This window comes from Macaca thibetana, chromosome 14 (genome assembly GCF_024542745.1).
Source record: "Macaca thibetana thibetana isolate TM-01 chromosome 14, ASM2454274v1, whole genome shotgun sequence".
Lineage (NCBI taxonomy): Eukaryota > Metazoa > Chordata > Mammalia > Primates > Cercopithecidae > Macaca > Macaca thibetana.
In genome coordinates, this window is record NC_065591.1 from 117708444 (window position 1) to 117723795 (window position 15352).

Consider the following 15352-nt stretch of genomic DNA (forward strand, 5'->3'; position numbering starts at 1 on the left):
GGTTAAGTTTCCAACACATGAACTTTAGGGGACCAGTTCAAACCCTAGCAAATGGCATTTCACAGACAGGCTAGATAGAGATCAGATATTTATTACATCACATTACATAGTTACTTTCCCATTTCGAATTCCCTCCGTCCCAAGGGCCACTTTTTGTTTTTAGTTGTAAAGCCAGCTTCCCACCTGAAGTTGGTGTTATAGTTCCTCATTAGTACTCAGGGATATTTACATGTGTTCAAAATGAATCTGAAAAGCAGTTATTTAAGTAAACCATATGTTAAGAAATAGGAGGTCTGGAAAAGTGGCTCATACCCATAATCCCAACACTTTGGGAGGCTGAGGTAGGAGGACCACTTGAGACCCCAGGAATTCAAGATCCGCCTGGGCAACATAGCCAGATCTTACATCTGCAAAACAAGACATGGAGATTCTGTTTAGAATTGATTGGTGTTTGATGTTTTTAACAGTTGCAAAATGCAAACTTTTCATTAAAAAAAAAATGTATTGTTTATGTTAACCTTTTGTATACTGGATATTCTTCAGAATAAACCTATGAACTGCTGAATTATGGCATGTAGAAGTTAAGCGGTTTTTCCTAAATTCATAAACAGCTGTACAAACACCTAGGATTAGAAAAGAAGATGCTGAGGCTGGGCGCGGTGGCTCACACCTGTAATCCCAGCACTTTGGGAGGCCGAGACAGGCGGATCACGAGGTCAGGAGATCGAGACCATCCTGGCTAACCCGGCGAAACCCCGTCTCTACTAAAAAGTACAAAAAACCAGCCGGCCGAGGTGGCGGGCACCTGTAGTCCCAGCTACTCGGGAGTCTGAGGCAGGAGAATGGCGTGAACCCGGGAGGCGGAGCTTGCAGTGAGCTGAGATCCGGCCACTGCACTCTAGCCTGGGCGACAGAGCGAGACTCCATCTCAAAAAAAAGTAAAATTAAAAAAAAAAAAAAAATAAAAAAATTAGCTGGGCGCAGTGGCAGGTGCCTGTAAACCCAGGAGGCGGAATGAGATCCGGCCACTGCACCAGCTACAGAGCGAGACTCCATCTCAAAAAAAAAATACAAAAATTAGCTGGGCGCAGTGGCAGGTGCCTGTAATCCCAGCTACTTGGGAGGCTGAGGCAGGAGAATTGCTTGAACCCGGGGGGGCAGAGGTTGCAGTGAGCCGAGATCATGCCGCTGCACTCCAGCCGGGGCGACAGAACGAGACTCCGTCTCAAAAAAAAAAAGAAAAGGAGATGCCAAACCACAACTGGGCTGTGTTTCAGTGGCGCGTCCCTAAATAAGGAAGGATGAACCTTCCTTATTTAGGAACACGCCAAGTAAGTGTTGCCTTCTTACCTGGCACCTAATGAGAGGGTAGTTGTTGCTCTGCTTTCTACCCCAGCTTCCCTTTAATACCGACAGTAAATCCCTTGGCCATGTTTATTTTCTTCATTCTATAAAAATGCCTATTTTAGGAAGGTTACGCTTGTTTGCATAAGTATAGTAGTACTTGCTATGTGCTAAACATGGTGCTAAGCACTTGGCATGTATCATCTCATTACGTTCTTATGAGATAATATTTTATCTGTTTTGAATCCAAAATATTCTTCAAAAATTTGTTACTGCTGTAACTAAAACAACTGACCTACCAAACAAAGCACCTTGGACTAATTTTCTTTTTTCAAATCCCTCCTCAGCGTACCAGTAATGTTCGATCCACATTTTTCAAGGACTGTTTATATGAAGTATTTGATGACTTGGAGTCAAAGATGGAAGATTCTGGAAAACAGTTACTTCAGTCAGTTCTCCACCTGATGGAAAATGGAGCCCTCGTATTAACTACAAATTTTGATAATCTCCTGGAACTGTATGCAGCAGATCAGGGGAAACAGCTTGAATCCCTTGACCTTACTGATGAGAAAAAGGTAAAAAGTAAAGCATTGGTCCTTTCTTCAGGCTAGTGGATTGTATCTTCATCAGAAAAGCTGTTTTCTGCTTGGCATATTGGTATTCATGTAGAGCTAGAAAGGAAAATTATTTTCCCTGGTTGGATTTTTTGTTTTTCTTTCTTTTCTTTTTAAAGATCAAATCAATATACAGTAAAATGCATACAACTTAAAAAGTGTTCAGTTCTATGACTTTTGACAATTCCACCCAGTTTTAAAGCAAGGTTAGTGGAAGTCACTTGAACTGTAAGATCTCTTTAGCACTCGACAATATTGAGTGGTGTAATACTGATAATGCTGGTTCTGTTTTCGTATACTTTTTTTTATGGCATTTATTGGAAATGTATGAAAACTACTTTATACTGATTGGAAGAACAACTTCCAGGCCAAGTGATGGCTGAATTGAGGTTAATGTTTAGTGGAAACTGCAGCAGACTTTGTTTTAGCATAGTCTGTACTGTACCTACCGTAATTATTGAACTACAGATGTTGATCTGTGTCAGCTAATGAGATGAGTTCTTAAAGTCTCATTTGTCCTACTCTGTGATTTTTGTAATTTTTTTCTACACTTTTCCTCAGGAATCTGCCTTTATGTCCGATTTAGAGCCCAACAAAGTAGAGCTGAATAGAAGAGTGATTTGCCCGCTGGCATTCAGTACTACAGTATTGCCCCTGCCAGAGTGGTAGCTGTAATACCGCTCTTGTGGTTTTGCTGACCTTGATGGCAGGACTTAAAGGGAACTGAATTTAGAGAAAAGTTGCCCCATGAAGACTAGTTCTCTCTGGCCCAAGTGTCTTCCGCTTACTCCCTCATATTCCACATGGTCAGCTCCTTCTTCATTTGTAACTCTCAACCTAGGGATCCCCTCCTGAGAGACCTTCTCTGACCATCCTATTTAAATTGGATACTTAGTTTTTGATCCAGTCTCTTGTCCATTTCCTTTGTAGCACTTACTATAACTTGCAGCTTTTTGGTTTTTTGTTTTGTTTTGTTTCGTTTTGTTTTTTGAGATAGTTTCGCTCTTGTTGTCCCAGGTTCAAGCGATTCTCCTGCCTCACCCTCCCGAGTAGCTGGGATTACAGGCATGTGCCATCACTCCCAGCTAATTTTATATTTTTGGTAGAGACGGGGTTTCTCCATGTTGGTCAGGCTGGTCTCAAACTCCCGACCTCAGGTGATCTGCTGATCTCAGCCTCCCAAAGTACTGGGATTACAGGCATGTGCCTGGCCTTTTTTCTTTTTTTTTTTTTTGAGGTGGAATCTTGCTCTTGTCGCCCAGGCTAGAGTGCAATGGCGTGATCTCAACTCCCTGCAACCTCCTCCTCCCGGGTTCAAGCGATTCTCCTGCCTCACCTCCCGAATAGCTGGGATTACAGGCATCTGCCACCACGCCTGGCTAATTTTTGTATTTTCAGTAAAGACAGGGTTTCACCCTGTTGGCCACTCGAACTCCTGACGTCAGGTGATCTGCCCACCTTAGCCTCCCAAAATGCTGGGATTACAGGCGTGAGCCACCATGCCCAGCACAGTTTTTATCTTGGCCGTTTATCTGTTTTCTGACTGTTTACCCCATAGGAATAGTAACTTCACTTGGACAGGTATCATGTTAGTCTTTCTTACCCTCATAGCTCAGATAAAACCCTCATGTCTCAAATATGACAGAGTTAGGTGCTTGGTAAATATTTTTTTGATTAGTAAATGATTAGGCTGGACACAGCGGCTCAGGCCTATAACCCCAGCACTTTGGGAAGCTGAGGTGGGAGGGTCACCTGAGCCTAGTTTGAGATGAGCCTGGGCAACATAGCAAGACCCCATCTCTACAAAAAATTTAAAAATTAGCTGGGCATGTTGGTTTGCCTGTGGTCCCAGCTGCTTGGGAGGCTGAAGCAGGAGGATCAATTGAGCTGAGGAGGTCAAGGCTGCAGTGAGTTGTGATCGCACTCTTGCACTCCAGCCTGGGTGACAGCGTAAAATCATGTCTCAAAAATAAATAGGCTGGGCACGGTGGCTCACGCCTGTAATCCCAGCACTTTGGGCGGCTGAGGTGGATGGATCACTTGAGGTCAGGAATTTGAGACCAGGCTGTCCAACATGGTGAAACCCTGTCTCTACTAAAAATACAATAACTAGCTGGGAATGGTGGTGCACGCCTGTAATCCCAGTTACTCGGGAGGCTGAGGCAGGAGAATCGCTTGAACCCAGGAGGCAGAGGTTGCAGTGAGCCAAGATTGTGCCACTGCACTCCAGCCTGGGTGACAGACCGAGACTCTGTCTAAAAATAAACAAACACGATTGAAATTTTAAAACTAGCAGCTCAAGTAGCTTCTATGCTGTTTGTGATAAAATTTCCAAAGATTATGACCAAGTATGTGCATGGATATCGGAAGCATAAGGACCTTTTAAAAGCTGAGGATATCTATCACATTTGATGTTTTCCTTCTCATTTCATCCTTGGGCCTCAAGATTTGCATTGTATTTTCAGCCCACATTAGGGGCAGTGTTGTAGTCTAATGGTTAAAGACAATGACTGGTAGTCAGAATGGGGTCTAGTAACATTCAAATTCTAAATCTCTGTGCCTCTTGACTACTTTCCTGATTCATAGCCTATTTCTCCAAAAGGTGATAAGGATAAATGTATGCTGTCTCCAGTCCTTGGGAAAATGGAGCCATGGAATCAGGTGGCTATTGCATTCACTGTCGTCTACATGATTATTCTTCGCTGGCAGCCTTTTAGGTTCCTCAGAGGTGACTGAAGTGATTTTTCTATCACTTATCTATTGCTGTACAAGTAATGGCCCTGAAACTTTGTGGCTTATAACAACAAATATCTTGTCTGCCCATGATAAAGTACATTAACAATTTGAACTGGGCTCAGTGACTCAGCTGGGCATTTCTTCTGCTGATTTTTGCAGCCTCTTGACATACCTGCAGACATCTGATGGCCGCACCAGGGCTGAGTGATATAAGGGGACCATAATTCCATGTCTGTCAATGCAAGCAGTTGGCCAGGCCACATATGTTCTAACAGGCTAGCCCAGGCTTCTTCAGTTTCTTCACATGACAGCTGGATTCCAGAAGTAACACAAGAGGAGTAAGACTTCTTGTGCCAACACTTATCAAGCTTCTGCTTGTGTGTGTTTGCTAGTATCCCACTGGCTAAAAGCAAGCCATGTGGTTAGCCTGGAGTCACTGCGAAGAGGTGCCACACAACGGCCTGGATGCAGAGGCTTGATTTCTTGGGGCGATCACTGAAGCAGTTGTCCATAGCTCTCATGCATGTCACCGGTACAAAGGGTCCCTGTTGTTTCTGCAAATTATAACAAATTGTAATTTTTGTTGGTTACTTTCAAAGAGAAATCACCAAATTTGCTGTCATCATTCTTGACAGTCATTCTGGAAGTGGAAACTTAGACCACATCAGGTTTTGTACTCATGTCCTAGATCATGAAGCTAGAGAGTTTATGTCAGAAGTCTAGTCCTCCAAACAGCCTCTTGCCCGTTGTGACCTTTAAACAGGTGCCCAGCCCTGCCAAGCTGGTTGGGCTATGTGTGTGTCGTGCAGGTCCTAGAGTGGGCTCAGGAGAAGCGGAAGCTGAGCGTGTTGCATATTCATGGAGTCTACACCAACCCTAGTGGCATTGTCCTTCATCCAGCTGGATATCAGAATGTGCTCAGGAACACTGAAGTCATGGTGAGTGGGGCCGATCTTGCTGGTCTCAGGAACTCCTTCCTGGGAAATCTCTCTAAATATGCCATAGGTCTTAAAGGGAAACATCTTTTCATTAAGTGAAAACAGAAGGTCAGGGGCTAGGAGCAGTGGCCCGTGCCTATAATCCCAACACTTTGGGAGGCCAAGGGGAGAGGATCGCCTGAGGCCAGGAGTTTGAGACCAGCCTGGGCAACATAGCGAGACTCTGTCTTTACAAAAATAAAATTAGCTAGGCATCATGGTGCATGCTGTCCCAACTACTTGGGAGGCTGAGGCAAGAAGATCACTTGAGACTAGGAATATAAGGCTGTGGTGAGCTGTATCTAGAGCTGCTGCACTCCAGCTTGGGTGACAGAGCAGGACCCTATCTCTAAAAAAAGAAAGAAACTGGAAAGTCAGACATTCTTCCTGTGCTTTTTAACTTGTCAGTGTGCATGCTGTTGTAGGAGATGCAGAACTTTTCTTAAGGTATCAAACCCTATGATCCTTGTTTGTACTTAATTGACAGCCAGCAGATGGCATGCCATCATTGGCATCATCTTCACATACAAAGGATACATTGGTACCTTTATCATCATTTGGTTTATTAATAGCCCTCTCTATGTCAGAAATAATTGAGGCAGCTTCTTACAAACCAACCACTACTAGAGAATACATTCTAAAGAGACTTTGTATAAATGGCAATGGGCTTATATTGAATTAACCACACTCATTCACACTTACTCTTTGTGGAAAGCTTACTGATCTTCTGTGATGCACATTTTCGTCTTGTTCAGATAAACATGTTCAAACCAGAAGTATTCACTGTCCCCCAGCTCTAAGAATCTTGTTTGCTATTTTCAGGACTGTGTCACATAGAATATAGCATCTTTAAACAATAAGGCAAAAGACCAAGAAAATGTATTGTCTGAAGCACAAGGGACTTTTTTTTTTTTTTACCCATTCTTTCCCAACATCTGCCATAACTGCATCCATCTCTGACAGTGAGTGATCCCTTAGGCAGAGTCATTTCTGTGTTTTTTTGTGTGTATAAATATACACACACACATACTGATGTTCTAAGTATCAAACACCTTTCCTTGAGCAAATCTGATCATGGAATTATCTTCTCCGGTGACTCACAGTTCAGTTTGTAAGACAAAAAAAGGCAAATATGGTCCAGAAATGGAAGGATTAAGATATATGAAGACCTCTTTACCTAATGACCTCTGGGCACAGAAATCTTAAAAAGTACGCCTGTAATCCCAGCACTTTGGGAGGCCAAGGCGGGCAGATCACTTGAGGTCAGGAGTTCAAGACCAGCCTGGCCAACATGGTAAAACCCTGTTTCTACTAAAAATAGAAAAATTAGCTGGGTGTGGTGGTGGTGCCTGTAATCCCAGCTACTTGGGAGTCTGAGGCAGGAGAATCGCTTGAACCTGGGAGGCAGAGGAGGTTGCAGTGAGCCAAGACCATGCCACTGCACTCCAGCCTAGGTAGCAAAGCAAGACTGTGTCTCAGAAATGAAATAAAAATAAAAAAAGTAAACTAGTGGCCGGGTGCAGTGGCTCACACCTGTAATGCCAGCACTTTGGGAGGCCAAGGCGGGTGGATCACTCGAGGTCAGGAGTTCCAGACCAGCCTGACCAACATGGCAAAACCCCGTCTCTACTAAACATACAAAAATTAGCTGGATGTGGTGGTGCACACCTGTAATATACTCAGGAGGCTGAGGCACGAGAATCACTTGAACTGGAGAGGTGGAGGTTGCAGTAAGCCGAGATCACACCACTACACTCTAGCTTAGGTAACAGTGAGACTCTGTCTCAAAAAATATATAAAATGTAAAAAATAAATAAACTACTGGACCAGTACACTGACACCGGCTCTATGAAACCTTTATTAGAGAGCCTACAGAAGAATGCCAGGTAAAGATAAAATTTTAGACCAATCATCAAGTTACAGCAATAAGCGAGAGATCCCACTGCTTGATGGGACATACCAACCCATATAAGTCTTGGTTAATTGGTCATCATAGTCTGCTGAATGTCGCATGACCTTCTTGGTTCATACCTGCCTTGAGTGTATCTTCACAATGTCAATATGTTGTATCTTTTCCTTCAAGAGAGAGATTCAGAAACTTTACGAAAACAAGTCATTTCTCTTCCTGGGCTGTGGCTGGACTGTGGATGACACCACTTTCCAGGCCCTTTTCCTGGAGGCTGTCAAGCATAAATCTGACCTAGAACATTTCATGCTGGTTCGGAGAGGAGACGTAGATGAGTTCAAAAAGCTTCGAGAAAACATGCTGGACAAGGGGATTAAAGTCATCTCCTATGGAAATGACTATGCCGATCTTCCAGAATATTTCAAGCGACTGACATGTGAGATCTCCACAAGGGGTAGATCAGGTAAGATGCATTTTGAAGCTGAGGGGAATCAGAGAACAACAGCTCTTCAGCCATTGGTGTATTTGTGATGGGCAAAATAGTTGCCAAGATGAGGAATGTAATGACTGACCAAATTGTAAAGGAGGCCACAGTCTTCAGGTTAGACTAAAGTGCCATTTGGATTATGGGAAAACAGACAAAAAGGAATGCTCGAGCCGCTCAATATAGACATAGGAAGATTGAAGAAAATAGATGTTCAGCCTCACTAGTTATCAATGAAATGCAGTTCGAATTTAGATTACAAAATAGAGAAGAAAGATCACTCCGTTTTGGCTAAGGCTGTAGAAAATAAATTTATTCATGGAGTATTTGTGGAAAGGTAAAGTTAGTACAACCTTTATAACCATAAATTTAGAGGATGTGATAAATATTTTCAAATCTTTGACCCAGAAATCCCATCAAAACAATTTGTCCTAGAAGAAATTTCTCATAGGATATAATTGGATGATTGCACAGTCACCACATATGTACAAAGATGCATATGTGGGAATGTAATCTCCATTGAATGTAGTGGCAAAAAATTGGAAGGAACGTAAAATTAGTAGAGAGATTCTACAGATATCCCAGTATTTATTTAACTGATGAAATACAATGAAGCCATAAAAGGGAAAATGTTTTCATTGCCATTAAAAAAAAAGAGACATATGGGTAAAGGAAGAAAAAGCAGGTAACACCATGGTCACCTACATTCATATAGAATTGTACGTTTTTTTTTTTTTTTTTTTGGTGCGTATGGAAATATATCTGGAATGTTTTCTAAATTAAGTGGCTATCTTTATGTAGTAGGATTTAAAGTGTTGATTTTTTGGTTTCTGTGTTGGCATTTTCTATGATGATTATGTATTATCTTTACAAACAGAAAACTAACTTTTAGAAATGCTGTTTGGAAACGGATAATGGTGGTATTCAAGTCAGAGGATAGAGATATCATTCACTTGATATTTTACCTCCACATTTTAACAATAAAGAGCAAAATGGTGATTAAAGATTCAGCTGATTAGTGGCTGCAGGCAAATTCCCAGTAACCGCACAAAACACAGACATTTTTGGTATCAGCTAAACTGAAGAATGCTTTTTCGTTTGTTTTGTTTTGTTTTTTTGAGACGGAGTCTCACTCTGTCTCCCGGGCTGGAGTGCAGTGGCCGGATCTCAGCTCACTGCAAGCTCCGCCTCCCGGGTTCACGCCATTCTCCTGCCTCAGCCTCCCGAGTAGCTGGGACTACAGGCGCCGCCACCTCGCCCGGCTAGTTTTTTTGTATTTTTTAGTAGAGACGGGGTTTCACCATGTTCGCCAGGATGGTCTCGATCTCCTGACCTCGTGATCCACCCGTCTCGGCCTCCCAAAGTGCTGGGATTACAGGCTTGAGCCACTGCGCCCGGCCGAAGAATGCTTTTTCAAAACCTCACATTGCCAGGCTCCAGAGTATGGCTAGTTGTACTCATCCATCTAATTCCGAAAAAACTTTGCTGTTGTACACAAAATATTTCCTGAAAACTTACGTATTTTTTCATTGTCAACCTGAATGCATCTTAGGAGGGCAAAAGTACAGGTAATTTGGCCTGTAATCCCAACACTTTGGGAGGCCCAGGTGGGAGGATCACTTGAGGCCAGGAGTTGAAGATGAGTGTGAGCAACATAGTGAAACCCTGTCTCTGCAAAAATTTAGCCAGGTGTGGTGGCACACACCTGTAATCCAGTTGCTTGGGAGGCTGAGGCAGGAGGATCACTTGAGCCCAGGAGTTGGAGTCTGCAGTGAGCTATGATTGCATCACTGCACTAGTCTGAGCAATAAAGCAAGACCCCGTTTTTAAAATAAATAACGTACAGGTAATTTAATAAAAAGCAGTTTTCCTAAATCAAATCATCCCCAGATTTCTTAACTGAATCAGATGGCTTCAAGTAGAAAGAATTCTCCTGTAATGAAAAATTATACAGCTTCTTCCATGGCTATGCTTTGATGGAACCAGACTTTTAAAAGCCATCACCACGTGAACAAGTCTCATTTGTGAAAACTATTTACTATTCTTTGTTGGAAATGAGTTTTTCTGGTGTCCTGCAGTGTTCTAGACTCTTCTGCTGTTGTTTGCCCACACTTGAGACTTTGAGTAGGCTTTTCTGTTGCATATATTCTGTTTTCATTAGCAAGAGATACATATCCAAGTTCTACGTATTTCTTTTGATCTGTATGCTGAGGAAAGATGCTAAAATTTAAAACAGCAAAATCCCTCTGGATAACTGTTTCTGTTGCACTAAATCTTAGCAAAAAAAAAAAAATATATGTCGTTAGACTGTTACATTACATAGCAAAGAATCAGTCAGGTTCCTTAGTGCACTGAGATTGCTCTAAGGAACCTTAACTGCTGTTGTGGAATGGCACAAATTCTGTGATTAGCTGTGTAGGCTTCCCACCAGAGTAGCTTTCCCCAGAGTTACCTGTCATTAAGGTGTTCTGTATCTTTCAAAACAATCGGATTTTCAGTACGGCTAGAGTGCTGGATGGGAATGGTCAGCTGAGTTTGTCACGTGAAATGCAGTAGAGCAGTTTCAGGTGAAAACATCATTTCATTTTGAAACAAGCCAACCTTATCTTTCACCCTTGCATAATGTTTCGAGTCTCTGTAGATATAGACTAATAAGAGTTTACAGGTCTTTTGCTGTTGTTTTGTTTTTTAACACTGAGCGTTTGCTATGTGCCTGGCATCGTGTTGTATACTCACTTTTGCATAGTGGATATTAATTGTCCTCAGAGGATTCTGTAGTGTGTAGTTATGCATATTTTAGAAAAGTCAAGCAATGAGAAAAAGAAAAATAATTCTTATAATCCATTACCATACAAGCAATCGTTTTGCTACTTTTTTTTTTTTTTTTTTTGAGATGGAGTCTTGCTCTGATGCCAGGCTGGAGTGCAGTGGTGCGATCTCAACTCACTGCAACCTCCGCCTCCTGGGTTCAAGTGGTTCTCCTGCCTCAGCCTCCTGAGTAGCTGGAACTACAGGTGCGTGCCATCATGCCCAGCTAATTTTTTGTATTTTTAGTAGAGCTGGGGTTCCACCATGTTGGCCAGGATGGTCTCCATCTCCTGACCTCATGATCCACCCACCTTGGCCTCCCAAAGTGCTGGGATTACAGGCGTGAGCCACCATGCCCAACCCTTTTTATTTTTATTATTTTGATATTATTATTTCTTTTTGATACAGGGTCTTGCTCTTTCACCCAGGCTGCAGTGCAGTGGCACAGTCATGGCTTACCACAGCTTTGACCTCCCTAGGGCTCAAGTGATCCTCCTACCTCAGCCTCCCAAGTAGCTGAAACTAAAAGGCACATACCACGATGCCCAGCTAAATTTTGTATTTTTTGTACAGATGGGGTTTCACCATGTTACCCAGGCTGTTCTCAGTCTCCTAAGCTCAATCAGTCCTCCCACCTCAGCCTACTAAAGTTCTGGGATTACAGGTGTGAGCCACGGCACCTGGCCTTGGTACATCTCTGATGAAGTTTTCCCTGTGCATTTTTTCACAGTTGTAAACAAAATATACAGTTTCGGTCTTTTTAAAATTTAGTAGTGGATCATACATTTTCCCACATCCCTGTCTTATAACCACTATTTTAATTGACTTTTATATTCTGGTAGGGTTGTTAGTTTACCTAATTATTCCTGTTAGGCAATGTCTGATCTTTTTTTTTTTTTTGCCAGTTTTTTGTAAGTCATGTTGTGAAAATAACATCTGTATCCCTTCAGTTTTTCCAATAATTTCCTTGATGAGTTCTCAGTGTAATCAGGTCAAAGATCAGGAACATTTCAGTAATTGATATATATTGCTAAATTGTTTTCTATGAGGGTAATACCAATATGTATATTTGAGTATCATGCCTGTTTATACTCTAATTGACCATATTTCTAATGACTATTTTCTTCCATGTGTTCAGTTTTTTACTTTTTCCGAACTATTATCTATGCCAGTGTTATCCAATAGAATTTTCTGCAGTCATAACAATACTGTATAATCGTCACTGTTCAGTATCATAGTTAGGAGCCACATGTGGCTGTTGCACCGTTGAAATGTGGCGTGACTGAGGAAATAAATTTTTAATTTGAAACTAAGTAGCTGCATATGGCTAGTGCTACCATATTTTATATTGTGGGAGTATTCTGCTACTTTTCACTCTTCTGTTTGAATTTGCTCACTCACATGCCATTTGCCCATCCGTGGTGAGATTGAATTTTTACCTGAACTTGGTCCTCTGACTGTTTAGGGACAGCAGACACATGTTCTCTGTATATAAAATGTTTTGTCTACAAGCAATCATAGTGCACTGTGGAAACTCACTGCTTCCCTGTTAGGTAATGCAAGTCTAAAGACTACTCCAGTTTATCCTCTCTGCCTCCTTCTCTTCTCAATGATTGTTTCATTTCTAAATGCCATCCATTTCAAGCATACCATATATCCTCATCTCTTTAGTTTTCTTTTTGCTATTAATAGTTTTAGCTTTTCAGTCCAATGTCTGATGCTGATGTCCTCTGTTTAGCAGGGATGGTGAGAGAAGGTCAGCTAAATGGCTCATCTGCAGCACACAGTGAAATAAGAGGTATACTGTTTCCTATTCTACTATTTATCACTCTGTAGCAGAAAGTCTTTCTAGGTCCTTGGTTAAGACTAGAGAGAATGTTACTTTGAACCTCACATTGCCAAATTTAAAAAAAACACTATAGAGAATGATTTTCCTCTCCTACCCATTAACGATTCTATCTTTTCCTGTCAAGTCTATTACAATGTAGTGAAATGATCAGTTAATTTTGAAAGAAGTACTGCTGGGTGTGGTGGCTCAGGCCTGTAATCCCAGCAATTCAGGAGGCCGAGGTGGGAGGATTGCTTGAGCCCAGGAGTTTGAGACCAGCCTGAGCAACATAGCTAGATGTCATTTCTACAAAAAAAAAAAAAAAAAAATTAAAACACTGCCAGGTGTGGTGGTGTGCGCTGCAGTCCCAGCTACTCAGGAGGCCGAGGTGGGAGGATTGCCTGAGCCCAGTGAGCTATGATTGTGCCACTGTACTTGAACCTGGGTGACAGAGAAAGACCTTGTCTCTAAAAAGTAAATAAAATTTTAAATAAATTACAAGATTCCTAGCATCTCCTGTCTTGCCTTCTGAAGGGTTAGGATTGACTTAAGTATCTGCAGCTTCCGATGCATAAACCTGTTTTGTGAAACTTCATTTTGTTCTCTTTTCTTTCTCCCCACAGGCTGTAGTACATGAGCGAGCTAGAGAAATCACCACCGTTAGACCAAGCTGTAAGGCCCTACCACGGACAGTGTTTAACAAATAAACTTACAAGAACCCAACACAACTCCCAGAAAGTAACAATAGTCAGTGGTTGAAGGGCGGGGTAGAAGAGGGGGGAATGTTCCAGCGTAATCCTTCATACCACCTGGTTCTTGATATTCTGCTGCCTGTTCAAGAATAAAAGTGACAGCAGGACCCAAATGCAGCTCCCGACCCACTCCCCAGGCTGGACATGCTTGTGTCCGCACAGCACACCAATGTGATACCTCCACTGACTGGCTGCAGCTCTGCATGGACTCGGGGTCTAGATGCCATGGAATCACTGTGGCTCTTGTTGCAGTTTTGTACTCTATACTTGGTTATTCAATTAAGCTTAATGGCTTTTTTAAAACATGACTTGAAGCTCTAGTTTTCTAGATCTTTTACAGTGTACAGTATTTTACATAACTGAGCTGTATTAAAAGCTTGTTCATTTACTTGCCAGGACCCTGGCTCTACTTTGAGAGTCATTGTAGAAGACTCTAACTTGCATCACGGTACTAACTAATAAGCTTAATTTTACTAACCCCAATTTTAAAGGTTCTGACATCTTTCACCTTGGGGTGATCTCATTCTTAGGACAACCGTTTACTTACCTGATTCCTTGGAGTAAACTTCTGCTCTGTTGTCCTCACCATATATAAGCCCTAGAACTATAGTTAGTGTGTTGTGGAATTTTAGTTTTGAATCCTGTATAAAAGAACTCCAAGACCTAAAAGGCAATTTATTTATGAAATTTATTTTCTTATATAAATTACTTATTTCTCTGGGCAGACAGCCTTCACCTTATTGCACTAATAGCACATCTGTAATATCAAGCTACAGGACAAGTCTTAACAAGAGGTTTGTATTCTTCAACGTAGCACTTGTCTACCAGGCACTGTAGAGGGGAGTGATGAGGAAAAGCCAGGACTGCTTAGGAGGATGGGAGGGGAGGAGGCAACATATACCCTTCTCACAATTGGTTTCCTCCCAGGAAGGGGAACATGCAAAGCTGACTTCTGGATTCTGGGAATGGGAAGAGTTGGGAGGCCGAGAAGCCCAATGCAACCCTGCAGCTCACCTCCCTTTATTTCTGAGGGAAGCAGGGACTCATCTTTTGCTCATTTGTAACAAATCACTCCAGCCTAGCTGACGCTTTGGGGTAAACAATGGAGTAGGAATCATCATCAGAATTAGAATTAGCAGCAATTAACAGGCAATACACTGCCACAGTGAGGCGGGTGTCATCCAGGTCCTGGGGACCTGCAGGCTGTGTATCCTAGGGAGAGGTGCCATTCAAGACCTGGCGCTGGCTCTGGAAGAGTCTCTTAACCTAATGCAGCTGGGACTCATTAGGCTCAGACGGCTCCTGACCACACTAATTATTAGCAAAGCTCTGGTGTTGGGTTCCAACCATTGGTCAAAGCTGTAATGAGACTGAGTATGTAGGCAGAGTGAAGGGGGTGCCTGAGTAGGAAGGGGGAGACCTGCTGGGAGAGGGTCAGTGGGCAGTGATTTTAACATGATTAGGCCCTCCTTGCAGATGGCGGCTGTGCTGAACGGGGAATGGGGTTGGAAGGAGCCACAAGCCCCCTCGCTCTGCCTTTGTACTACACTGAAGACAAGTTGCTCACATACTCTAAAGCACATTCTTGATACAGGAAGAAGGGCTTGTGGGGAAAGCGGCGATTTGGTATTGGGCAAGAGCCATGTTAAGCCTTCATGAGGGCAGCCACCACAGCCTTGGCATTGAGGCTGCGTAGGTCACAGTAGGTCTGGCCGGTGCCCACAAAGACGATGGGTTTGCTTGTGATGTACGTCATAGAAATAGCAGCTCCCACCTAAGTGGAGAAAGGGGACAGCCAATCAACACGAGCCCACTTTTCACTCGCCCTCTCAGGAACAGGAAGCGCTGGAGCCAAGGCTTCCTTGCAGCCTCAGCTCCTTTGCGGAGGATGCCCACTCCACCC

At 42.7% G+C, this 15352-nt stretch overlaps 2 protein-coding genes across 5 annotated transcripts in view; one reads left to right on the forward strand and one right to left on the reverse strand.

The window, feature by feature from the left end:
• The window catches only part of FAM118B (family with sequence similarity 118 member B), a 50762-nt gene extending 36915 nt beyond the window's left edge, over positions 1 to 13847 (forward strand). For 2 of the 3 annotated variants that reach the window (XM_050755719.1, XM_050755720.1), the window contains exons 5-9: positions 1692 to 1919; positions 5504 to 5632; positions 7755 to 8040; positions 12608 to 12667; positions 13321 to 13847. In XM_050755719.1, coding sequence (XP_050611676.1) covers positions 1692 to 1919; positions 5504 to 5632; positions 7755 to 8040; positions 12608 to 12667; positions 13321 to 13334 — 717 coding nt within the window. In that variant the 3' untranslated portion in view covers positions 13335 to 13847. The remainder of the gene's footprint in view (positions 1 to 1691; positions 1920 to 5503; positions 5633 to 7754; positions 8041 to 12607; positions 12668 to 13320) is intronic. The other variant, XM_050755721.1, reaches the window with a different exon arrangement.
• Positions 13848 to 14123: 276 nt separating this feature from the next.
• The window catches only part of SRPRA (SRP receptor subunit alpha), a 53848-nt gene continuing 52619 nt past the window's right edge, over positions 14124 to 15352 (reverse strand). For both annotated transcript variants that reach the window (XM_050755691.1, XM_050755690.1), the window contains one exon: positions 14124 to 15223. In XM_050755691.1, coding sequence (XP_050611648.1) covers positions 15095 to 15223 — 129 coding nt within the window. In that variant the 3' untranslated portion in view covers positions 14124 to 15094. The remainder of the gene's footprint in view (positions 15224 to 15352) is intronic.